The sequence below is a fragment of the Trachemys scripta genome, chromosome 1, assembly GCF_013100865.1.
Source record: "Trachemys scripta elegans isolate TJP31775 chromosome 1, CAS_Tse_1.0, whole genome shotgun sequence".
Lineage (NCBI taxonomy): Eukaryota > Metazoa > Chordata > Testudines > Emydidae > Trachemys > Trachemys scripta.
Window position 1 is genome coordinate 169,190,313 of NC_048298.1, and position 25,308 is coordinate 169,215,620.

The window sequence follows — 25,308 nt, forward strand, 5'->3', positions numbered from 1 at the left end:
CCCATGAGAACCAGGGCCTGTGATCTAGCAATTTCTGCTAGTTGCCAGAAGAAAGCCTCGTCCACCTCATCCCCCTGGTCTGGTGGTCTATAGCAGACTCCAACCACAACATCACCCTTGTTGCTCCCACTTCTCAACTTTATCCAGAGACTCTCAGGTTTTTCTGCAGTATCATACCGGAGCTCTGAGCAGTCATACTCCTCTCTTACATACAACGCAACTCCCCCACCTTTTCTGCCCTGCCTGTCCTTCCTGAACAGTTTATATCCATCCATGACAGTACTCCAGTCATGTGAGTTGTCCCACCAAGTCTCTGTTATTCCAATCACATCATAGTTCCCTGACTGTGCCAGGACTTCCAGTTCTCCCTGCTTGTTTCCCAGGCTTCTTGCATTTGTGTATAGGCACTTAAGATAACTCAATGATCGTCCCTCTTTCTCAGCATGAGACAGGAGTCCTCCCCTCTTGCGCTCTCCTGCTTGTGCTTCCTCCCAGGATCCCATTTCCCCACTTACCTCAGGGCTTTGGTCTCCTTCCCCCGGTGAACCTAGTTTAAAGCCCTCCTCACTAGGTTAGCCAGCCTGCTGGCGAAGATGCTCTTCCCTCTCTTCGTTAGGTGGAGCCCATCTCAGCCTAGCACTCCTTCTTCTTGGAACACTATCCCATGGTCGAAGAATCCAAAGCCTTCTCTCCGACACCACCTGCGTAGCCATTCGTTGACTTCCACGATTCGACGGTCTCTACCCCGGCCTTTTCCTTGCACAGGGAGGATGGACGAGAACACCACTTGCGCCTCAAACTCCTTTATCCTTCTTCCCAGAGCCACGTAGTCTGCAGTGATCCGCTCAAGGTCATTCTTGGCAGTATCATTGGTGCCCACGTGGAGAAGCAGGAAGGGGTAGCGATCCGAGGGCTTGATGAGTCTCGGCAGTCTCTCCGTCACATCGTGTATCCTAGCTCCTGGCAAGCAGCAGACCTCTCGGTTTTCCTGGTCAGGGCGGCAGATAGATGACTCAGTCCCCCTGAGGAGGGAGTCCCCGACCACCACCACCCTCCTCCTCCTCTTGGGAGTGGTGGTCGTGGAACCCCCATCCCTAGGACAGTGCATCTTTTGCCTTCCAATCGGTGGAGTCTCCTTCTGCTCCCTTCCCTCAGATGGGCCATCTAGTCCACTCTCCGCATTAGCACCTGTAGAGAGAACATGGAAACGATTCCTCACCTGTATCTCCATTGCTGGTGCATGGACGCTCCTCTTTCTTCTTCTGGAGGTCACATGCTGCCAAACCTCCTCACAATCCTTCTGTCCCTGCTCCGCCTGCTCTGAATCTTCAGAACATTGTGGCCGTAGAAGTATCTCCTGACGTCTGTCCAGGAAATCTTCATTTTCCCTTATGCAACGCAGAGTCGATACTTGTTTCTCCAGCCCTCGAACCTTCTCCTCCAGTATGGAGACCAGCTTGCACTTTGTACAGACAAAGTCGCTTCTGTCCTGCGGAAGAAAGACAAATATGGCACAACCTGTGCAGGTTACAACAGCTGATCGCTCACCTTCCATATCACCGTCCTCTTAGGAGCTTTCTCAACTGTTGCAGGAACTACTCGGAGAAACCTGCAGATGAAAGCCTCAGTGCGCTCTCCCTAGGCGAACTCCCAGGCCCACTCAAGGCCCAGCTGGAACAAAGCACTCCCAATTCACACTTTTCAAACAAACAAGCAAGCAATCAAGCACACGGTCAAACTGACCAACTGTCCCAGCAGCAGACACTCAGATACTCACCAACACAGCCCCCCTAATGCAGCACTTAGCGTACCTCCTCTTGGACAGCTCCCAGGCAAACTCCCGCTGTTAGCCTCTGCTGTTCGCCGCTCAGCTGGTTCGCTGATGATGTCATCAATGTAGCGTAGGTAGAGAAGGGGTGTGAGTGGACGAGAGCTGAGGAAGCGTTGTTCCAGGTCAGCCATAAAAATGTTGGCATATTGTGGCGCCATGTGGGTGCCCAGAGCGGTGCCACTGGTCTGGAGGTATATATTGTCACCAAATTTGAAATAATTGTGCGTGAGGATAAAGTCACAGAGCTCAGCAATAATGTGCTGTGTCATCATCAGGGATACTGTTCCTGACAGCTTGTATTCCATGTGGGATGTTTGTGTAGAGAGCCTCTACATCCATGGTGGCTAGGATGGTGTTTTCTGGGAGGTCACCAATGCATTGTAGTTTTCTCAGGAAATCTGTGGTGTCACGGAGATAGCTGGGAGTGCTGGTGGCGTAGGGTCTGAGTAGGGAGTCCACATATCCAGACAGTCCTTCAGTGAGAGTGCCAATGCCCGAGATGATGGGGCATCCAGGATTTCCAGGTTTGTGGATCTTAGATAGTGGATAGAGTAACCCCAGTCGGGGCTCTAAGGGCATGTTGATTTGTACCTGTGTTAGTGTAGGGAGTGTCCTGAGTAGATGGTGCAGTTTTAGTGTATTCCTCAGTGGGATCTGAGGAAAGTGGCCTGTAGAATTTGATATTGGAGAGTTGTCTGGCAGCCTCCTTCTGGTAGTCAGACCTGTTCATGATGACAACAACACCTCCTTGATCAGCCTCTTTGATGATAATGTCAGGGTGGTTTCTGAGGCTGTGATGGCATTGCGTTCTGCACGACTTAGGTTATGAGGCAAGCGATGTTGTTTTTCCACAATTTCTGCCTGTGCACGTCATGGGAAGGTAGAACTTTTTAAAATTGGGAAAGAAACTTTCGCTTTGTCTGTTGTTCTCTGGGCTGCAGGGATGGAGTAGCAATGCTGTGTAAGGCTTGCACCAGGTATGAAAATTCATCTTCCATACCTAGAAGAAATTATTTGGGTAGGGAATGTTTAGTTAGACACAATCAGATTTATTTTTTATTTTGGCTTGTGGATCTCCTCTATGCTAACCCCAGATGATTTTGTTTGCTTGTAACCTTTAAGCTGAACCTCCAAGAAAGCTATTTTGGGTGCTTAATTTTTGTAATTGTTTTTTCAGATCTAGCAAAAAGCCTAAGTTCCAGATGTATTTTTTTCCTTTTTGTTTTTAATAAAATTTACTTTTTTTAAGACCAGGATTGGATTTTTGGTGTCCTAAGAGGTTGTGCATGTTGTTTGATTAGCTGGTAGCCACAGCTAATTTCCTTTGTTTTCTTTCTCAGCTCTTCCCCAGAGGAAGGACAGTGAAAGGGCTTGAGGGTACCCCACAGGGAGGAATTTCCAAGTGCTCCTTCCTGGGTTCAAAGGTTGTTTTTTTTTTGTGGGGGGGAGGGGCGGGGGTGGCAGTGTTTACCAAGCCAAGGTCAGAGAAAATCTATAACCTTGGGAGTTTAATACAAGCCCGGAGTGGTACATATTAATTTTTAGAGTCCTTGCGGGCCCACCACCTTCTGCACTCAGAGTGACAGAATGGGGATTCAGCCTTGACAGAGTGGGGCTGGTCCCTTCAGTAGAATGATTTGGGAGCAAATTAGGAGCTGGAAAGGTACTAAGGTCAGCCTGCAATGAGTAACCTGGTTGGGCAAAACCAAGGTGAGGCTTGTGGGCTGCTGGCAGGCTGTTGGGGTCAGAGCCCTGGACTAAAGCTGCACATCTGCAAGACACCCAGGGTTACAAGGCAGATGGTGACCGATCCCCTTACTCACCTGGTTGAACACCAAAATGTCACACTAGGTATAGTACAGTATATAAAACACTGGATCTCTCTTAAAAAAAAAATGCAGTTCTAAAAGTGTTTACTGTTGATTCACTAAGGACATGTCTATACTGGCAGAGTTGCAGCACTGGGAATTACAACGACACTCAGAGCGCGCTGAAGGGAAACCGCTGTTGTGTGTTCACACTGTCAACTGTCCACACAGTAGCATGTTCACACTTGCAGCACTTCCAGCAGTATTCGGAGCGGTGCACTTTGGGCAGCTATCCCATAGAGCATCTCTTCCTCTTCTGCCGCTAAGAGTTGTGGGAAGTTGGAGGGGGTTGCAGGGAATCCTGGGTCCTGTCCCAGTGCCCCATGATGCATTGCTTCACATCCCAGCAATCCCTGTGCTTCTGTCCGCATTTGGTGCCATCTTTCAATGGTTTATGTATTGCATGCCCTGCCTCTTAGGACTGTAGGAATGGATCCCGAACTGTTGACCAGCATGCTGCTTGCTCTGATCAACACATCATGAGTGGCAGTGGAGTTATTCCTTAAACTACAAAGTCAAGAGGAATGTGATATTGATCTCATCACACATAGTAGTTACGACACAAGATTGTTTGTGGCATTCACAGCGGTGCTGACCACAGTGGAATTCTGCTTTTGAGCTCAGGAAACAAGCACTGAGTGGTGGGATCATATTGTCAAGAATGTTTGAGATGATGAGCAGTGGCTGCAGAACTTTCGGATGAGGAAAGCAATATTTATGGGACTGTGTGAGGAGCTCGCCCCAGCCCTGCAGTACAAGATCACGAGAATGACAGCTGCCCTGTTGTTGGAGAAGCACATGGCAATTGCACCGTAGAAGCTGGCTACTCCAGACTGCTACCGATTGGTTGCTAACCAATTCGGAGTGGGAAAGTTGACCATTGGACTCGTTTTGACAGAAGTCTGCAGGGTCATTAATCGCATCCTGCTCCGAAAGACTGTGACTCTGGGCAAGGTACGTGACATTGTGGATGGCTTTGCACAAATGGGCTTCCCTAACCGTGGAGGGGCGATATATGGCACGCATATTCCAATTCTGGCACCAGAAACCTAGCCACTGAATACATTCATCAGAAGGCCTGTTTTTCAATGGTTCTCCAGGTGTTTGTGGCGCACCGCAGGCATTTCACAGACATTAACATGGGCCGGTCTGGAAAGGTGCATGACGCCTCCTCTCCCCAAATGCTGATGAGGTCCAGCAGCTCGGCATTGCTCCAAGTGGGGGATGGCCTGGTGCGTGGAGCAGGCATGGCCACCTGGAAAGATGCACTGAGACCACTGCACGGGTCACCAAGCAAACAGGAAGGGGACTTTCAAAATTCCAAAGGAATATATGGGGTGGGGATGATGCCATTAGGTTTATCCCTTTTATTTCTTTATGGCTTGTGGACTCCTCTGTGCTTACCCCAGGTGCTTTTGTTTTGCTTATAACCTTTAAGCTGGACCTCAAGAAACTATCCTTGATACTTAATCTTCGTAGTTGCTCTTTTTAAATCTAGCAATAGCCTAAGTTCCCAGATATTTTCTTCCTCTTTTTTAATAACATTTACCTTTTTTTTTTTTAAATAACAAAATTGGATTTTTGTGTCCTAAGAGATTTGTGCACATGTTGTTTAATTAGCTGGTGGCAACAGCTCATTTCCTTTGTTTTTTTCTTTCTCAGCTCTTCCCCGGAGGGAGGGGGGGCGGTGAAAGGGCTTGAGGGTAACCCACAGGAAGGAATTTCCAAGCACGCCTTCCTGGGTTCTCAGAGGGGTTTTGCACTTGGGTGGTGGCAGCATTTACCAATCCAAGGTCAGAGAAAAACTGTAACCTTGGAAGTTTAATACAAGCCTGGAGTGGCCAGTATTAATTTTTAGAGTCCTTCGGGCCCCCACCTTCTGCACTCAAAATGCCAGAGTGGGGAATTAGCCTTGACAAATGCAGAGTTAAAGTTGCCCAGCAGTGCCTTGTACCCTTCCAGAATATGTAGGATGGCTTAAATTTAATCTTCTGAAAACTGGGAAGTAGAGTGTTTAGGTAATGATTCCCACATCCCCACTCAACCTCATCTCTGTCCCCTTGGAGTTGCAGCAGGTATTAGGACCAAACCAAATTTGACATATCCCTAAGAAAATCTGCCACTTTCCATGATGTATGTGCTATGTCTTGCACAGTTCTATTCTATCTCTTATTCATAGTCTCGCACATCTCTTCATGTTAGGTTTAGCTGTACTGATCCATGGATTAAGTGCAGCAGGTTGCCTGACCTTGCCATCAGAAAGGAAAGTGCAGCTGCATCTAGAAGGATCATGGATCCTCCTTTTTTGGTGGGAGGGGTAGGCTTTGTGGTGGAGTTTTGATATTTGAGAGGCCTAAGATGATCATAATATTGTATCTCAGGTTTTCTCAAACTTCATTGCACTACAACCCCGTTCTGACAACAAAAATTACATGACCTTAGGAGGGGGACCAAAGCTTGAGCCCACTCGGGTCCCGCCACCCTGGGTGTGGTGTGGGGGGAACCAAGCTGAAGCTCCAGGGCTTCAGACCCAGGCGGGGTGCCTGTAACCTGAGCCCTGCCACCCACTGCTGAAGCCCTTGGGCTTCGGCTTTGGCCCCAGGCAGTGCGGCTCAGGCTTCAGCTTGGGCCCTGGCAAGTCTAACGTCAGCCCTGGCAACCCCATTAAAATGGGGTCCAGACCCACAGATTGATAACTGCTGGTCTATCTTAGTTCTAAAATCTATGAATATATGATTTAAAAAAAAAAAAAAAAAATCTGTAGGATATGGCTGTCAGTCACCTCCACACATTCCACTAAATATGTCAGAAAGAAAGGGGAAGGTAAGAGTGCTTTGCACCATTGCGTCCTCTCAATACCCGTCAGAATGTCAAGCCTATACTGGCATTTATGCAGTGCCATGCACCCTCTTTATCCTTTGCACTGCACTAGTCTAACTACTATCATAAAGACAAGGTGTGAGTAAAACAAAGTAGGGTATTCTTTCCTTGCTGCCCTCTACAAGTTCAAGAAGGGTAGTCTTATAATCTCTCTGAGACTCATTGGGGTATCTTTCAAATGGGGCAGAGTTAAAGTTGTGTGGGAGACATTATCTTAACTCTGTTTCCTGATTTTCAAAAGTTTAGGTTTTAGTCACCCTCTGTGGTTTGGAATGATGTGCAGTATTGCAGCTATATTTAACTCCCTCTGTTTAACAGTGTTTTGGCAGTGATTTTTTTTTCTTGTTTTTTCTTAAAACTGGATAGTGGAGTAGGCATGATTACAGAACAGTTGTGGGCCGTTACAAGGGGCTTCCATGGGGGAATAGCGTAGGAGGTTGGCAGAAGTGTGAAGTGGCCTGTTTTTCACATCCTGGATACACTATTGACTGCCAGACTCTCAGGTGGGACTCAGGCAGATGTGTACGTAGCATTAATGTACACTTGCTCAAAACTGCAGATAACAGTCTTGCTTCCAAAATGAACCCAGTAAGGCAGGTTGAGTGCTAATGAGCCCAGCACACAAATCTCCAAAAGAGCAGATTCAGATTAATAATTTGGGGGTTCAAGGCCAATATATTTTCTCCTTTGTGTCATTTGCAAAGAGTCCTGTGAAGAAATATCTGTAAAGAGAAGTGTTAAAAACTTTGTCATGTAATAACTTCAAAATTTTGCATTTCTAAACTGGTTCTCGGTACTATTTGAATAATTGAGGTCTGGGGCAGTCCATTGTTTTTGTTGGTTGGTTGGTTGTTCTGTTTCTGTGTTTGCTTTTAAATGAGCCACACCTTTCCCCCTATCTCTGTGAAAAAGTTGTAAGATTTGAAAATCAGTTCAGTTTCTTTGGGGAATATATTTTTGAAGAACCCTGTGTCCAACTGATTCCAAACTTGCATCACTAACTATCCCTGCCCTGATGTGGCACAGGAGTTTTCAAAACAACTGAGTATGCACATGGATTTTTAGAGCATTTTGAAAAATCATCATCTCCTAAACAAAAAGTTGTGCTTTACCTTAAAAATGATTTGCCAAAGGCTACCCCATAGTATTGTCTACACTTGTTGAAAAACTTCCAACAGCATTGAAATGGAAGGCAAGCTGAAAATAGTAGATGTTCAAGTCCTTCTTTGAGAACTCTTGCTCTGTGAGTGGTTCTGTGATTTAAGGACTATGGCCTGATCCCCTAAGCCACCAAGTGAGTGTAAAATGAGCTGATCATCTTTACAAGGTTGTTATACCAGTCTGGTGGTGCCATGGACAAATCACTTTTTCTGGTGTGCATCCTAAGTGCATAACAATTTATATAGCCGGAAAGCTCCTCTTGTAACTTTGAAAATATTGCTGTCCTGACTTGGAATTGGGTACTGGACATTAGCTGAGGTAAAATTAATCCAGTAACCTCCATTTGGTGAAAGTCCGTGCCAGAGTTTAAGCCACAAGTGTGCTCAAAGTTATAAGAAGGGAAAAAATAAAATAATGGGTCCCCACTCTGCCCCACCCCTCATTCTCTGAACTCCCAGGACCATAATGGTTCAACATTTGCCTCACTAACCTTACTTTAAGACCAGATGAAGTATAGTAATTGTCAAGATGACCTGAATGTGCTTGTGGATTTTAGAGCATTATGAAAAATTGTTTATTAAACAGCAAATTCCACTCAACTTTAACTATGGAGTCACCAGCACTCCTCCATAATAAGTTTCAGATAATGGAGTAGAACAGAAAACAGTTATTCATTAACAACTTTTTATCCACCTTATTCTACAGTTTTTACAAGGGAATATTACTGCTCTTATTTTTCAATAAATGTCCATATTGTTGAACTTTCTACTCTTAAAGTTTATCCATCATTAATAAAGACTAAATTTTTAGAATGCTCCTCACATCTTGTTCTTGCTGAACTGTAAGACCTTAAAAACAAAAATAAAAAAACTTGAAAATATTGTATTATCCCTTAGAATTCACACTTCTGTGTGACAAAGCTATGATTTATCCTATTTTGTTCTATCACAAAACAGACAAATATAGAGAGATTTCCAAGAACTTGTCTAAAATTTGTTAGTATTGCTGGGTATTCTAGGGTAGTTTGATATGAAAACTTTTGACTGTGGAAACTAACAGATCTCTGAGAAGATCATTTGGACCTGTTTCTTCAGTATGCTTCCAAGTTCCCTGAAGTCATGTGTTATCTGTGAGATATCCTAAGATGCAGTGTCACTAGTGCAGATATGAATAATCACTACTGCATTCTTGCCTGTCGATGTAGAGTGACATCTCATGTCTTGGCTCTGGGAAGGTAACATGCTGTCCTGTTGTTGTTTGATCGTCCCTTGCAGTATGTTCTTTTGATTTTTCTGAGTACTGAATTTTCAATAAGGGTAATCTGTCTCCCTGGGGCAGTTGGAGAACTCTTTGATTTTCTTACTGGTTGGGCCGAGCTGCCTCCACATGTGTGCCCTGTACATCTTTGTTACCTTGGATCTGCTGAATCTTGAGATATCTCTGTGGGCCATGCCTGGTGTGGGTCACAGCTGAGAGTGCCAAATTCAGGACAGACTGATAAAAAAAAAAAGATATGGCAGACACCTCAAAAACTGGTGGTTCATTTTATAGGTTCATTTTATAGATTCACCAACCCAGTAACAAAATAAGAACTCTGGATCACCACACTGGTTACCAAGAAGCTAAAAACAGTGTCTCCTTAGGCAGTCCAGCCCCTATGACCACCCAGACATCGGGTCTTCATGATGAGAGGTTACTGATAACCAGATTCATCATATATAAGGTTCTTCTGATCCCAAAGGATCAGCCACTTACCCAGGTCAATATATATATACTTTGAAGCTTACCAAATATCATGCTGAAGCCAATTCCTTCAGTAACTAAAAGTTTAATAATAAAAAGAGTTATTAAATGGTTAAAAGAATCCTACACATTACAGTTGATTTCAGAGTTTACAGGTCAGGATAATTGCAGTGATGTTAAATCTGCTAGTTTGTTAAAAGTTTCTCTGGGTCACCCAAGCAGGTTGAGAGTTATTCAGTCCTGTGTTCAAATCTTCTTTAAAAAATCATAGTCCAGAGAAGCAGGAATGAAAACAAAGCACTGATGTCACAGCTTGCAATTTATAGCTCAGCCCATGTGCAACGGAAAGCTGCTGGCTGATATGGGATACAGGGTCACATGAGCATGGGAAGTTACTGGTAAAAGATGGCATCTTAGGTCACATGTCCTTACAAGCTTTGCTGAATCATAGGGGTAGCCATTGGCTCCACACTATCCGAGGCTGCCTCAGGAAAGGCTCACTGAAGAGCGGATTCCCTTCAATGGCCCATCACCACATTGATGCCCCATCAACCAATGAAGGCTAGTTTGAATGTAAATTTGTCTGGTGGGAGTTATCCAGGAACAGAACATGTTTGAGATACAGACATACAGCAAAGTTTCATAACTCCATATGCAAAGAGGATACAGGCATATATATGTGATAATCCTACAAAGCAGAGTATAATTTTTCAAATGATATCTTACATGAAATACTTTGTAAAGACCTTTTGCAACTATATAAGAGTGGTAGCAACAATGATATAAATAGTCATCATTCTTTTCATACAGTATCACAGTATCTTCCCATCGTTTTCATTTTGAGGACCTGGCATTGATTTAAAACTTCTAGTGTGGAATTCCTTCTGCTTCTCTTCTCTGGTGTCCACTGTTTCCCTATAGTCATCTGTCTCCAGCCATGTAGAATGTCACCATGACCCTTTGTCTCTGGTGGTTAGGAACTGCAAGGCCTCCTCTCTTGCTCAGATACTTCCGTGTGACAGATAGCCACCCTCTCTAGACTGAGAGCTTATCTAGACAATGTTATAGCCTGCAGCAGAGGAATGTAAATTTTAGTCTGTACTAGTGTGTGGCTCATGAACTGTCCCACCTGGAATCTGCTGATATGCACTGAAAGTTCCCTAGCACAAGTTAACATCATATTGTTTGAAACAGGACTACATTAATGTGCACTAAGAAACTTTTAGTGCGCACTAGCAAGGTTCGGTTAGTGGATGACACACTAATGCAGACTACAATTTATACCCCTTTGGTGTGGACTGAAGCACCATGTAGACAAGCCATTACATCTCTAAGATATTGACAGAAGCTTGGACCTCAGAGGAAGGGAAGGAGAGTTTTGTTGTTATGAAAGCAAAAAGACAAAACATTTTAAAATGACTTTTCTGACATTTTATGAAATATTGTAAGGACGCTAAGGTCAGACGCTTTTAAAACAAATTGACTTCATGTTAAACAACATTTGTCTAATAATGAAATGTCAGAGTATTGGATAAATAGCTACTTTTCTGTTCTATTTCTTGCTCAGTAGAAAATTTTATGTTTCATAGAGTAAATGCTCTGGAAGTAACATCTGGTAAGAAAAATATATTCTTTCCAACATCGTGTTGTAAAACAGGGGTCGGCAACGTTTGGCATGCGGCTTGCCAGGGTAAGAACCCTGGCAGGCCGGGCCAGTTTATTTACCTGCTGACGCGGCAGGTTCGGCTGATCGCGGCTCCCACTGGCTGCGGTTCGCCGTCCCGGGCCAATGGGGGCAGCGAGAAGCCGCGGCCAGCACACCCCTCGCCTGTGCCGCTTCCCGACGCCCCCATTGGCCCAGGACAGCAAACCGTGGCCAGTGGGGGGCCGCGATCGGCCGAACCTGCCACGTCAGCAGGTAAATAAAACTGGCCCGGCACCCTGGCCAGCCGCGTGCCAAATGTTGCTGACCCCTGTTGTAAAATCTCAGTGATGTACACTGAGTATGACCCATTTTGGGTTATGGAGTAGTAAATCAACTCAATGAAAATAAGAATAGATTGGTTCCAGAAGGTTTAATAAGCACTTCATGTAATTGGGGATTGGCACTGGGTGGTTGTGTTTTGAATTAGCTTCACAGATTCTACAGGAGGTGTCCCCCATTCCTTCTCCTTAAGATTGTCTGGCAAAAGTTTCCTTTTGTTGTTATTATTTGCTATTACGCGTTTGTAACATGTCAGTTAATATTATATGTGAACAGAAATATTGAAATATTTCTCATTACTGCTTAGTTCTGAGCAGGCCACATCCCCAAGAACAGAGAGTTCATAGAACATTCCCTCAGCCTCTCCAAGCAATTGCTGAAGATAGAGAGCCTGCCATCTTTATTTATCCATATATGGATGATAATGATGAAGATAATCTAGTATAATTTTTCTGATCTGGCATTGGAGTGAAAGACCCTTTTTTTAATCACCTAAAGAATCCTTGAATCAATAAAGAACACTAGATGTCAAATAGAGCGGTTTTAATTTCACTTCAGCTGTGTGTCTTTCCTTGGACTACTCAGGCTTGTTAGCTCCCACTTCAGCTGTCTGGAGTACAAATGTCTTTTGCATTATAAAATTTGATAGACAATATAAAAATGTTTAGCCCTGAATTTACTTCAGGTTGTTTTTTTTTTAATTGCAGTGTTTAAGTGTTAAGCATGATTATCCTTTTTAAAAACTTGGGCTATTGTGAAATTACTTGGGGGGGTTTCTGACATCAAAACGCTCAAGTTTTCAAGGAAGACAAAGCACCACTCTAATATAGTGCAAAAAAATGTAACAGCTGTATGTCTAATAAGGGAAAACATTAATAAACTTTCATTAGTAATAGAGAGAATGTGCCCTAAGAATGGTGAACTATACTTCAGGAAGTGATAAAGATACTCTTATTGAAGCATGTTCTCAAAGGCCATTAATCTGTGATTGCAGAGGGGGGAGGACAGAAAAGAGAAAACCAGCATTGATTTGAGTTATGTGCTAGCTAAAGCACAAATCACTTGTCTGTCTTGGCAATATTGGAACACATCACTTCTCTCAATAAAAATATAGCATCTGTCTATCCTTTTATATTAGTATCTGATTTAAGCCTAATAACTGCATATTTGCAAAACCTTCCTATCTTCACAGCATGAGCACGTAAATATTAATTGTATTTAAATACTTCTCAGTAGGGGCAGTTGTTAGACGTATACTTGCAAAGGGCACTGGCATGCGAGAGACCTCCATTTTTTGTATTTGTGAAGATTAACAGAGAGATACCCGTGGTTTTGTGAGGATAGTTTACTTAAAAAGTTTCAAATGTCCAGAAAGCAATCATTTTATAGAAGGCTAATCTGTTCAGGGTGCTACTTTTGTGCTATTTATCTTCTTATGTACCTCTGAATCAATTTACTAAAAAAACATTGTCTCCTAGATTATTCTAAAACAGTCTTCTAAGTTGAGAGATCTACATACTAATTTTTACTAAATGTATTTTTAATTTTTAATATCCAGGAAAGAGCACAACTCTGCTGGAAAACAGAGTTGTTCCTTTATACTACTGAATTTGAGCCCCCAGAGGTTGGTTGCATCTAGAAAGATTAGTATCTAAATTTCCCTAATTTTGGGGAGGAGTGATCTATCTTGGATCATATTCCAATTAGTTAAGAAAGAAAGAAAGAGAACAGTACTGGGTACATGTTAGGTGGCTGTTTCTGAGGCACGAGCAGGAAAGCGCAAGAGGGGAGGACTCCTGTCTCATACTGAGAAAGAGGGATGATCGATGAGTTATCTTAAGTGCCTATACACAAATGCAAGAAGCCTGGGAAACAAGCAGGGAGAACTGGAAGTCCTGGCACAGTCAGGGAACTATGAGGCGATTGGAATAACAGAGACTTGGTGGGATAACTCACATGACTGGAGTACTGTCATGGATGGATATAAACTGTTCAGGAAGGACAGGCAGGACAGAAAAGGTGGGGGAGTTGCATTGTATGTAAGAGAGGAGTATGACTGCTCAGAGCTGCGGTATGAAACTGTAGAAAAACCTGAGTCTCTCTAGATAAAGTTGAGAAGTGTGAGCAACAAGGGTGATGTCGTGATCGGAGTCTGCTATAGACCACCAGACCAGGGGGATGAGGTGGACGAGGCTTTCCGGAGAAGAAACAGAAGTTGCTAGATCGCAGGCCCTAGTTCTCATGGGAGACTTTAATTACCCTGATATCTGCTGGGAGAGTAATATAGCGGTGCACAGACAATCCAGGAAGTTTTTGGAAAGTGGAGGGGACAATTTCCTGGTGCAAGTGCTGGAGGAACCAACTAGGGGCAGAGCTTTTCTTGACCTGCTGCTCACAAACAGGGAAGAATTAGTAGGGGAAGCAAAAGTGGATGGGAACCTCGGAGGCAGTGACCATGAGATGGTCGAGTTCAGGATCCTGACACAAGGAAGAAAGGAGAGCAGCAGAATACGGACCCTGGACTTGAGAAAAGCAGACTTTGACTCCCTCAGGGAACAGATGGGCTGGATCCCCTGGGAGAATAACATGAAGGGTGAAGGGGTCCAGGAGAGCTGGCTGTATTTTAAAGAATCCTTATTGCGGTTGCAGGAACAAACCATCTCGATGTGTAGAAAGAATAGTAAATATGGCAGGCGACCAGCTTGGCTAAACAGTGAAATTCTTGCTGATCTTAAACGCAAAAAAGAAGCTTACGAGAAGTGGAAGATCAGACAAATGACCAGGGAGGAGTATAAAAATATTGCTCAGGCATGCAGGAGTGAAATCAGGAAGGCCAAATCACACTTGGAGTTGCAGCTAGCAAGAGATGTTAAGAGTAACAAGAAGGGTTTCTTCAGGTATGTTAGCAACAAGAAGCAAGTCAAGGAAAGCGTGGACCCCTTACTGAATGAGGGAGACAACCTAGTGACTGAGGATGTGGAAAAAGCTAATGTACTCAATGATTTTTTTGCCTCTGTCTTCACGAACAAGGTCAGCTCCCAGACTGCTGCACTGGGCAGCACAGTATGGGGAGAAGATGACCAGCCCTCTGTGGAGAAGGAAGTGGTTCGGGACTATTTAGAAAAACTGGACGAGCACAAGTCCATGGGGCCAGATGCGCTGCATCTGAGGGTGCTAAAGGAGTTGGCGGAAGTGATTGCAGAGCCATTGGCCATTATCTTTGAAAACTCATAGTATCGGAGGAGATCCTGGATGACTGAAAAAAGGCTAACGTAGTGTCCATCTTTAAAAAAAGGGAAGGAGGAGGATCCGGGGAACTACAGGCCAGTCAGCCTCACCTCAGTCCCTGGAAAAATCATGGAGCAGGTCCTCAAGTAATCAATTATGAAACACTTAGAAGAGAGGAAAATGATCAGGAACAGTCAGCATGGATTCACCAAGGGGAAGTCATGCCTGACTAACCTAATTGCCTTCTATGATGAGATAACTTGCTCTCTGGATGAGGGGAAAGCAGTGTATGTGTTATTCCTTGACATTAGCAAAGCTTTTGATACGGTCTCCCACAGTATTCTTGCCACCAAGTTAAAGAAGTATGGGCTGGATGAATGGACTGTAAGGTGGATAGAAAGCTGGCTAGATCGTCAGGCTCAACGAGTAGTGATTAATGGCTCCATGTCTAGTTGGCAGCCGGTTTCAAGCAGAGTGCCCCAAGGGTCAGTCCTGGGGCTTGTTTTGTTTAATATCTTTATTAATGATCTGGAGGATGGTGTGGACTGCACTCTCAGCAAGTTTGCAGATGACACTAAACTGACACTAAACTGGGAGGCGTGGTAGATATGCTGGAGGGTAGGGATCGGATACAGAGGGACCTAGACAAATTAGAGGATTGGGCCAAAAAAAACCTGATGAGGTTCAACAAGGACAAGTGCAGAGTCCTGCACTTAGGACGGAAGAATCCCATGGACTGCTACAGACTAGGGACCGAATGTCTAGGTAGCAGTTCTGCAGAAAAGGACCTAGGGGTCACAGTGGACGAGAAGCTGGATATGAGTCAACAGTGTGCTCTTGTTGCCAAGAAGGCTAACAGCATTTGGGGCTGTATAAGTAGGGGGATTGCCAGCAGATCGAGGAACGTGATCGTTCCCCTTTATTCGACATTGGTGAGGCCTCATCTGGAGTACTGTGTCCAGTTTTGGCCCCCACACTACAAGAAGGATGTAGAAAAAATGGAAAGAGTCCAGAGGAGGGCAACAAAAATGATTAGGGGTCTGGAGCACATGACTTATGAGGAGAGGCTGAGGGAACTTGGATTGTTTCGTCTCCAGAAGAGAAGAATGAAGGGGGATTTGATAGCTGCTTTCAACTACCTGAAGAGGGGTTCCAAAGAGGATGGAGCTCGGCTGTTCTCAGTGGTAGCAGATGACAGAACAAGGAGCAATGGTCTCAAGTTGCAGTGGGGGAGGTCTAGGTTAGATATTAGGAAACACTATTTCAGTAGGAGGGTGGTAAAGCACTGGAATGCGTTACCTAGGGAGGTGGTGGAATCTCCTTCCTTGGAGGTTTTTAAGGCCCGGCTTGACAAAGCCCTGGCTGGAATGATTTAGTTGGGAATTAGTCCTGCTTTGAGCAGGAGGTTGGACTAGATGACCTCCTGAGGTCCCTTCCAACCCTGATATTCTGTGATTCTATGATTCTATGAATACCCCTGCAAAATATATAGCATATATATAGCTGTATAGCATGCTAGGTTTGTGGTGTCTCTATATGCCAGCGGCTGCTGAGGCAAATTTAGGCTGAACAGAACCTGTAAGTAATTGCATTATAACCAAAGGTCAGTGCCCTTTTTGTCTGTGTTTTACCAACAAATAAGGGATTCCCTGCCCCCAAATAATTCAGTAGGAATATGCACTAAATGTGTATTTTCAAATATTTTAATCAGTAAATGTTACTTTTGAGCTGACTACATCACCATGAATGACTTATCACTTGGCAGAAGCTTCTGTTTTTCCTGATTCTTCCCAGATGAGGTCCTGTCTGATGTAGGATTCAAAGTACAGATTACTAAATAATGAGAAAACTGCATATCTTCAAAGCTGGTGTGAGATTAATTAATTTCTTTTTTTTAAGTGACTAATGTGTAAAGGGATTTTAACATGATTAAATCAATGAAAAGCAAGTATTTTCTTTATTCCTATTGTGTAAGTCAGAGAACATTCAAAACTGTTCTGCATTCTGAGAACCCCTAATTTACAGCTTGAAATGATAAAGTTGATTTGGTTCTATTTACGTAGATGGAAAATAGTAACTTACTCTTCCTTCTAATTCATCTTAGTGAACGCAATGTAATATATTATTTTAGTCTAAGGACCTTATGTACATCTTGTACTATAACATATTTGTCATTTTTTTAAGTTATATGGGTAACAGTCAGCTATTTCTTTTGAAAATACACTGTAATTACTCAGTTACAAAACATACATAAAATTAGCTGCTGCTCCTGTGCTTACTGGAAGTTTTTTAATGTCTTTTTTTAACTAGAATACTGCTTAATCAAGATCTTATGTTAATTCTCCTTTGAATTTGAATTCTGCTGCAAATAGAAAAGGCACAAGATGTATAATATATTATTCCACAATAATCTTCTATATATGGTATATCATTAATACAGTTTTGAAACTTCACTGTGCAGAAGAAAAATACTGCTTTTAGCCATCTTATTTTTAATGAAACAAACACAGAATCAGTTTTTTTATCTTGTCATATCTTTTTTTAAATGTTCCCTTTATTTTTTAGCAGTTTGCTTAGTGTTGTACTGTATTTGCCTTTTTTTTTTTTTTTAATTTGTCTGCTGCTTCCCGACTCTGTACTTCCGGTTCCAAATGAGGAGTGTGGTTGAATGATCAGTTTGTGACTCTGGTGTTCATAACTCTGAGGTTCTACTGTACATACAACTTTTAAAATAATTCACCGTTACTCTATTTTTCATGTTTTACATTTGAAAGAAGATTTTCCTGAAGGACTTTCTTGTGGGTTTCTTGGGGTATTCTTTAACAAAGACATCTTTTGTCTAGAGTGCTTGGTAGTCCATTAAAGTTACATAGGTGTTGTCAAAAAACAAACATCCATTGAAAGAATCTCACTAAAAATTCCTTTCGCTCTGTTACTCAGCTTTTGATTCTTGTGATGTGATAATTTCACTGGCTATCCAGTTGCTGTAGCTTTCTAGGGTTGGTGAGACCTGAATTTCTAATATTAACAAAAAAACTTGGTTACTTTTTAAAGTTATTTTTGAACAACTTGCAGGGTGCTTTTTACCCATTATAAGGACACAAAAAGGCGCAAGTTCATTTTTTTAACCTGTGGAGATCACTGGGGCCAAGCAGGCTTGTACAGCCCACGTCACTGTGTCTTCTCTGCTCTTCTTAATGAGTTACGTAGATTAAAGCAAGATATGTGTACAAGCTTCAGATTACATCCCTGGTTGCAGTGTAGATGCAGCCTACATTGACACTTACAGATACTCTGTGCATATTTCTCTGGTTTATTTGTACTCAATAAGTGCATGTTGGAAGACTTTGAGGACTCTAAACAGCTTATGTTGTTTAATAAAAGTATGCTTGTCAGTGTGTTTTAGCAACTTATGCTGCTATAGATATTTTTTTTTAAAGGTTTAAAAAGTTGCGTTCTAACATTTTAAGCACTTGAGGCAGCTTAAATGCATAGGCACCCTTAAAGATTTTCTTTCTGCTAAAATAAATAAAATCTTATGGCCAAAAAAAGATAGCTCAAAGGATGTACAATTAAAACAAATTGAATTTATAATCAAAGAAAAGGTTAGTGCACTGGTAAGTGTGTATATATAATAGTATTTATTTATTTGTTTGTGTGTAAGCGTGCTTCTGGAATTTACTGTACATGAACAGCAAGCCCAATTGACTTCAGTAGAACTCTGCAAACACAGAGTGCATTGCAGGATTGAGGTGTAAATGTGTCATTTAACATATTCATTAATATTGTAATTGTTAATGTTGTAAACTATATAGATTGTGCAATATCATTGAGTTAGCATTGCTATTGAAATATTAATTTTCCAATTTCCTGAATTTTGATAATTTAGTCACAATTTTAAACTGGCTACAGGCAAAAATGTTTGCTGTGGCTTGATTCTAGGAACTTACCAATTAAGGCCTGGTCCCTCAAATGCATTATGCATTTTAGTAACTTTATGCCTGTGAGCAGTCTTATGGCAGTCGATTCATATATGGAAAGTTTTGTGTGCGTGTGTGTGCGTGTGTGTGTTATAAGATTGGGTTTAAAATAGAAGGTGATGTAATATACAAGGTACTTGTGTTGCATTGTTTTTCACAGCTATTTTATTTTCGGTGTTCGGTGTTTAAAAGATCAAAAATTAAAACATAACCTGGAATGCAAAGTTCACAGCAGCTTACACGTCTTTTGATATTATCAACATCACTGCTATAATTCATTAGGAAAAAAATTCTTGCATACTTCTAATATCATGAATTCTACACAGATGTCTATATGAATGTAACCTAATCAAGTTCAGCAAAAAGGTCATTTAGTGTGGATCTAGTCTAAAAAGGCAGCGTGAAAATGCTGTGATAGCAAATGATTGATCATAGAGAGTAAGGGGGAAAATACTAAGGAATACTAATTTAAGATACATTTGACATTAGCAGAAATTTGTATGGAAAATGTTTAGCAGTATTTTATATTACTTAGAACTCAGAAGCCTCAAACAAGATAGGGGCCCCTTTGACTGTTGACATGGTGCAAAAATATACCAAGATAGTTCTTCCTGTGAAGAACTCACAATCAGAAAAAAAATGACACATGAGAGGGGAGAGGAGAGACACCCAAATATATACAATGGTTGAATAAGTTTGTAATCTTTATATTATAAATAAATAAAGCAGGTATCAACTATTTCCCTTGCCTGTATCCTGCTCAACCTTGTAAGATACTTACAAATGTTGGCAATTTTAACAGGAGTGTTTGCAAGTCAAGAATATTAGTGGTATTGGCTGTAATTCCTATAATAGGAAATAGGGACTGTAGAGTAGGGGTGGGCAAACTACGGCCTGCGGGCTTTGGATCCGACCTGCGGGATTGCCAGCCCGTGGCGCCACGGGCACCGCGCCGCTGCTGGGGCCCCTGGGGGAGTGCAGGGGGACAGAGGGCTCTGTGTGCTGCCCTCACCTGCAGGCACCGCCCCCCGCAGCACCCATTGGCTGGGAACAGGGAACCGCGGCCAATGGGAGCTTTGGGGGAGGTACCCGCAGGTGAGGGCAACGCATGGAACCCCTCTGCCCCCGCTCCTCCAGGGGCCGCAGTGACATGGTGCTGGCTGCTTCTGGGACTGGCACAAGGCCAGGGCAGACAGGGAGCCTGCCTTAGCCCTGCTGCATGCTGCTGCCACCCTGGAGCCACCCCAAAACCCTCCTGCACTCTGCACCCCAACCCCCACCGCACCTCTCCTGCACCCCAACCCCCGGACCTGAGCCTCCTGCCGCACCCCTCCTGCACCTCAACCCCCTGACCTGAGCCCCCTCCCAGACTCCACACCATCCTGCACGCCAACCCCTTGCCCTGAACCCCTTCCTGCATACCAGACCCCCTCCCACACTCCGCACTCCCTCCCGCAGCTCAACCCCAGCCCTATATTCATGTCCCTGCATGCAATTTCCTCACCCAGATGTGGCCCTCAGGACAAAAAGTTTGCCCACCCAGTAGTTCCAGGTTATATGGAACCTTTTTCTCCACTTCATGTATGCTAAAAATGTGCATACACACAAAAATAAAATAATAAACCATAGAAAGTGTAGATACTGTAATGAATTGTTAATGAACTCTACTTGAATAAACAACGTTATTGTCTCAAGGTCAAATCACTTCACCCAGTGCATACTGTGATTCCATGCGTTTAGGGTTATGTAATGTAATATGTTCCCCTTTCCTCCATACAACAGTTCCACATCAGAGCCAGATTGAAAACCATGGGTTCTACTACCTTACACTATGCATAACCCTATGTGGGTATAGGTGGGTTTTCTAGTGGATTCTGTGTAGCTGTGGACCACTTGGCATACTCCACCTTTGCAGTAGCACAGATTAGAACACCATTAAGCATCATATAGGTGGTGTGGAGTTCCCTCTGCAGACACTTTCTGCAACAAACTACCCCTAGTGCAGCATGAGCATACTGATTCCACGGTCGTCTGGACCGTGTCTGCAGAGATTGAGGATTCAAGAGATTGAGATTTACTGGTGATATCCAGAATGTCATGAAGCTTTGAAGAGTGTATATTACGATTTTTATGAAGGTGTTCTTGGCTTTGTACCTGCTGCAAATGGATGTGACGTTATAAGAACATTCCATTAGTTTAGTTACCATCCTGTCCCTTTGGGGTTTTTTTCTGTCAATTTCTATGATTTTTTTTTTTAACTTAGTGTGTCCATTGACTTCAGACTACAGAGCTTCATCCTTCTGTAACTCAACATTTCTGATTATACTGGTATCTGGTATTGCCTGAAACTCCATAAACACTTAAAGTATAGATGTAGCCTTCATAGCTGTTTCTTTCCTTATTCAACTATGTCTCTAAAGGATAGTATGACTTCTGATATTTTCCTCACTGATAGTCTTCACCAAAGTCTTCTTAAAACCTCAGTTTTTTCCAGGCAATACCTATCTTGCATTTTAAATGTATCACTTAATTTTGTTTCTCTTTACGTGTCTCCCATCACTAATAGTTCCTTTACACATTTTTATCTCAACATTCTCCAGTCTAATTATTTAGCTTACAGAATATTCTTGCCTACCAACTTTATTTGTTGTTTAGTGATTTTAACCCTCCCCTCCCCCTCGTAAAGTTCTTTAACATATCAAAGTTAGTCTTAAGGCAGGACAGTTGCCAAGGAAGTTTATGGAATATAAATCAGACAAGCAGGCTGGTTGGATCATTTGCTTGGACAGGAAGAAAGATGTTCCCGGTTTGCCTGATGAATGGACTGTGGGGAAGAGAATGTAGTTTAAAGGCACATGCTTCCATCTGAGAGAGAGTGAATAATGGAGCCAAGCTGTAGCTTTCTCTGATGATGGTACCATCTGGGAGAGTATCCCTATACAGGAGCTATAATTGGAGAGTGACGGAAACTTTTTTTGTTTAATGTGCCTGTGTAAGCTTAAATATTGGTTCTAGTTGAAATTCCCTTGTTCTTTCAAGCCTGTTTCAGCTCTTGTTTTCGTACGTTTATTTCCCCCACCATTGATATTTACTCTATTGAAAGTGTCTTAAAGTGTATTAGGCAGGCAGATAGGATAAGATCAGAAGTGGTCATAGAAACTGTCAAATTACTTTTTCTGTGAACCTGTACCAAGTCTCTACAGGTGAAACACTAATGCAGGGGTCGGCAACGTTTGGCACGCGGCTCGCCAGGGTAATCACCCTGGTGTGCCGGGCCAGTTTATTTACCTGCTGACGCGGCAGGTTCGGCCGATCGCGGCCCCCACTCGGGCCAATGGGGGCGGCGAGAAGCGGCGTGGGCGAGGGATGTGCTGGCCGCGGCTTCCCAAAATAAATCTGTTAGTCTTTATGGTGCCACCAGACTCCTTGTTGTTTTTGTAGATACAGACTAACACGGCTACCCCCGATACTTAAATTCTTTAAGCAACTCCTGTGATCCAACAGTCTACCTAATGTTAACAGTATAGTTATTGATAGCTTTCTTCTTCCAAATGCCAAAAATGAGTGGTTTTATTTATTTTAATGTAAGATGTTTGCTTTCTTTTGATCTGCAAATCACAGAAATGTATAATTTACTTTGGAACTAAGCCTTGGCTAGTATGAAGTTTTGGTTCTGATTTTTCAAATACACCATAAACCATATTTCACTGGATTTAAACACATTTTGAGAAACAAAGATAAGTAGTAGTAAGGAATATCTAGATTAAAAGTAACATGGATGTTGTATTGGATTAGTCATTTCTAAATCAAATTTAACCTAACTTCCTCCATCTTAAAATTGCATTCTGTTAACATGAAAATTGTTTTGGTAGAATGATTTTTTTTATGGAAAAACAATGAAGAACGTTGTTTGACATATTCATTATGATGGAACAACATCCAGTAGAATATAGCTGGTACAAGTATTAAGTAGAGAATACATTGTGTTAGGAAACTTCGTATATTTTCATGTCTTAAACTTTAGAAATTATTCCTATTAATATTCTAGTTGGGAAGTTCTGAGATTCCTTCTCTCTAATTTGAGATGGTGGATAGAAGAATATGGCTTTGATGGCTTCCGGTTTGATGGTGTTACATCTATGCTATATCACCATCATGGAATTGGTAAGTAGATTAATCTATCTAGTTTTTAATTAAAGAATACCCTGCCTCTTGGTCTTACTGCGGTACTTTTCAGGAAATGGTAATAACAAAAAGATACACTGGGTAGATCTACATTTAAGCTATTTTAAAATAGTGAGTTTAATCTTTTGCTGTGCTGCAATTAAATGGATTATTGCAATTTTTTTTTCTTTTTAAAAGCTTGACACTTGTAAATCTGACTCACTATATTTGGGGCCTTGATCTTCTTTGGTCGCTAGGTACGGGCTTCAGTGGAGATTACCATGAATATTTTGGCCTACATGTGGATGAAGATGCCCTCGTTTATCTAATAATGGCCAACCACATGATTCATTTATTGCATCCAGAATCCATAACAATAGCTGAGGTAATATTAAGTTTAGCCATTTCTTTATATCTGAGTAAAGGTTTATAGTATCAGTAAATAAGTGTACTTTTGAAATGTCATTCTGTCTTTATTACAACTTCTTTAGAGTTATTAGTATATTTCACATCATTTAACATGAATCAATGTCCATTGTAGTGAAAATTACCTGCTAATTATTAGTGACAATTTTGTTAAAGAAAAATATCAGCAGATAAATACTAAGGGTGGATGGGTTCCTTCTTCATGAAATCATCTGTGTGTTCGGGGGGAGGGGAGAATTAAGTATTAATGATGATTTTTCTTTCCATTGGTGGGACATTACGGATGCTGTGGGTTAGCATGTATGAAGGTTCTTAGTTAAGATATCATTGCTTTGCTTGCTTGTTATTGCTCTATGATTGCCAAATGTTGACTAGTTATTCATGGTACCAAATGTTCACAATTAATAGTCCCAAAGACTATGCTGATATAATTCAATATATGCATAATTGACAATTATATGCTGATATAATTCAATATACGCATAACTGATAATTCTCCTCTGTGATAAATATGATAATTTTTGAAATTTCTTAAATGTTTATGCTAATTTAGATTGAACATTAAAATTGTCTGGGTTTCTGGGTAAGTAGGATTCTTCTTCGAGTGCTTGCTCATGTCGATTCCATTCTAGGAGTGTGCGCACCTACGTGCCTAGTCGTTGGAGATTTTTGCCTTAACGGTATCCGTAGGGCCAGCTGTGGCACGCTCTTGGGTGCCGTGCTCATGCACCGGTATATCAGGCGCCGCTGGCCCTATACCCTCTCAGTTCCTTTTTACTGCCTGTGGTGGTTAGTTGCAGTGCCTTTCCTTGCATAGCAAGAGCTAGCGATTTTGTGTCTTCTGACTTTGAGCTTTAGGGATTTGTAAATAATTGTTTATAGTAGTTAGTGTTAAGTAGTTCTTAAGTGTAGTTAGGAGTTAGAAATTAGTCACAGCGGGGACTTTGCTCCTGGTGGGGCATGCCCCTTTCTCCACGGTTAAGCCCTGCGTAGACTGTAATAGGCCTCTACCTGTAAGCGACCCCCGAGTGCTGTCTGAAGTGCTTGGGGGAATCGCATGCGAAGGAGAAGTGTCATAAAAAATTTTGACCCAGAACTCAGAGTGGGATATTCAGTTCTGGGCTTTCCTCATGGAGGCTGCCCATTGTCCAGCTTCCGAGCCATCCCTCCAAGACTCGCCTACTACCTCAGCTTCAGTGCACACCGCACCCCCAGCACCTGACTCCACCCAGCACTGCTCCCTATTGCCAGTGTCCAGAAAGAAAATGAAGCAGCACCGGGCAAGAAAGACCATGGGGCATCAGGCAAAGGACCCAGTTCAGGCCGCCAGCTACTCCGGAACCACATGGACTTGCCTTCCTGGTCAGGGCCCTTAGCCCCTTAAAGGATCCACCACTGACTCCTGGGAGTGATAGGGGACCCAAACTTCTGACAGCATCAACGCTTTCCCAAGATCCCCCAGCACTGAGTGAGAATAGGCCTCTGCCCATGCTGCTGGCACAGACTCCCTACTAGGGCAAGCCAGCCGCTAAGACCCCTCAGGAGGCGGTAGAACACCGCCAATCCCCGAGACAAGGAAGTGCTCTCCATCACCATGCTGCAGATCTCTAGTGTTGCAGCCCAGATCCTCTGGGGCTTACCCTTGGTCACCGGCACTGCGATCGTGGTCCCTGCCATCTCTACATGGATTGTGTTAGGGGAGGCCCCAGTCTCTGTTCCACCGGCACCGTTTGCCCTCCCTCCAGTTGTCCTCTCAGCACAGATCTTGGCCGCCTGCCCTGTGGGAGCTCTCCCTGTCATGATTCCAGTCCCCCCGTCCCTGGTACCCTTGATATTGGCACCGATCCTCCCATTCCAAATACCGGTCTCCAGCAGCGACAGTCAGCAGGCAGACACAGGCGTCGTCAGCCCCTCTGTGGTCACCGGAAGGAGATTCCTCCAGCACGAAAGGGCAGTTCAGCCCCTCGCTAAGAAATCACCCGGCATAAATGGGCACCTGACGCCTCATCGATGTCTATGGCGCTACCTTGGCAGCATGGCCAG

The 25,308-nt window shown here is 43.0% G+C and overlaps 1 protein-coding gene across 1 annotated transcript in view; it reads left to right on the plus strand.

Moving 5' to 3' along the window:
* Positions 1–25,308, plus strand: part of GBE1 (1,4-alpha-glucan branching enzyme 1) — a 300,188-nt gene that overhangs the window by 184,132 nt on the left and 90,748 nt on the right. The window contains exons 8-9 of the mRNA XM_034792303.1: positions 22,724–22,839; positions 23,097–23,224. Of these exons, the coding sequence (XP_034648194.1) occupies positions 22,724–22,839; positions 23,097–23,224 (244 nt within the window). The remainder of the gene's footprint in view (positions 1–22,723; positions 22,840–23,096; positions 23,225–25,308) is intronic.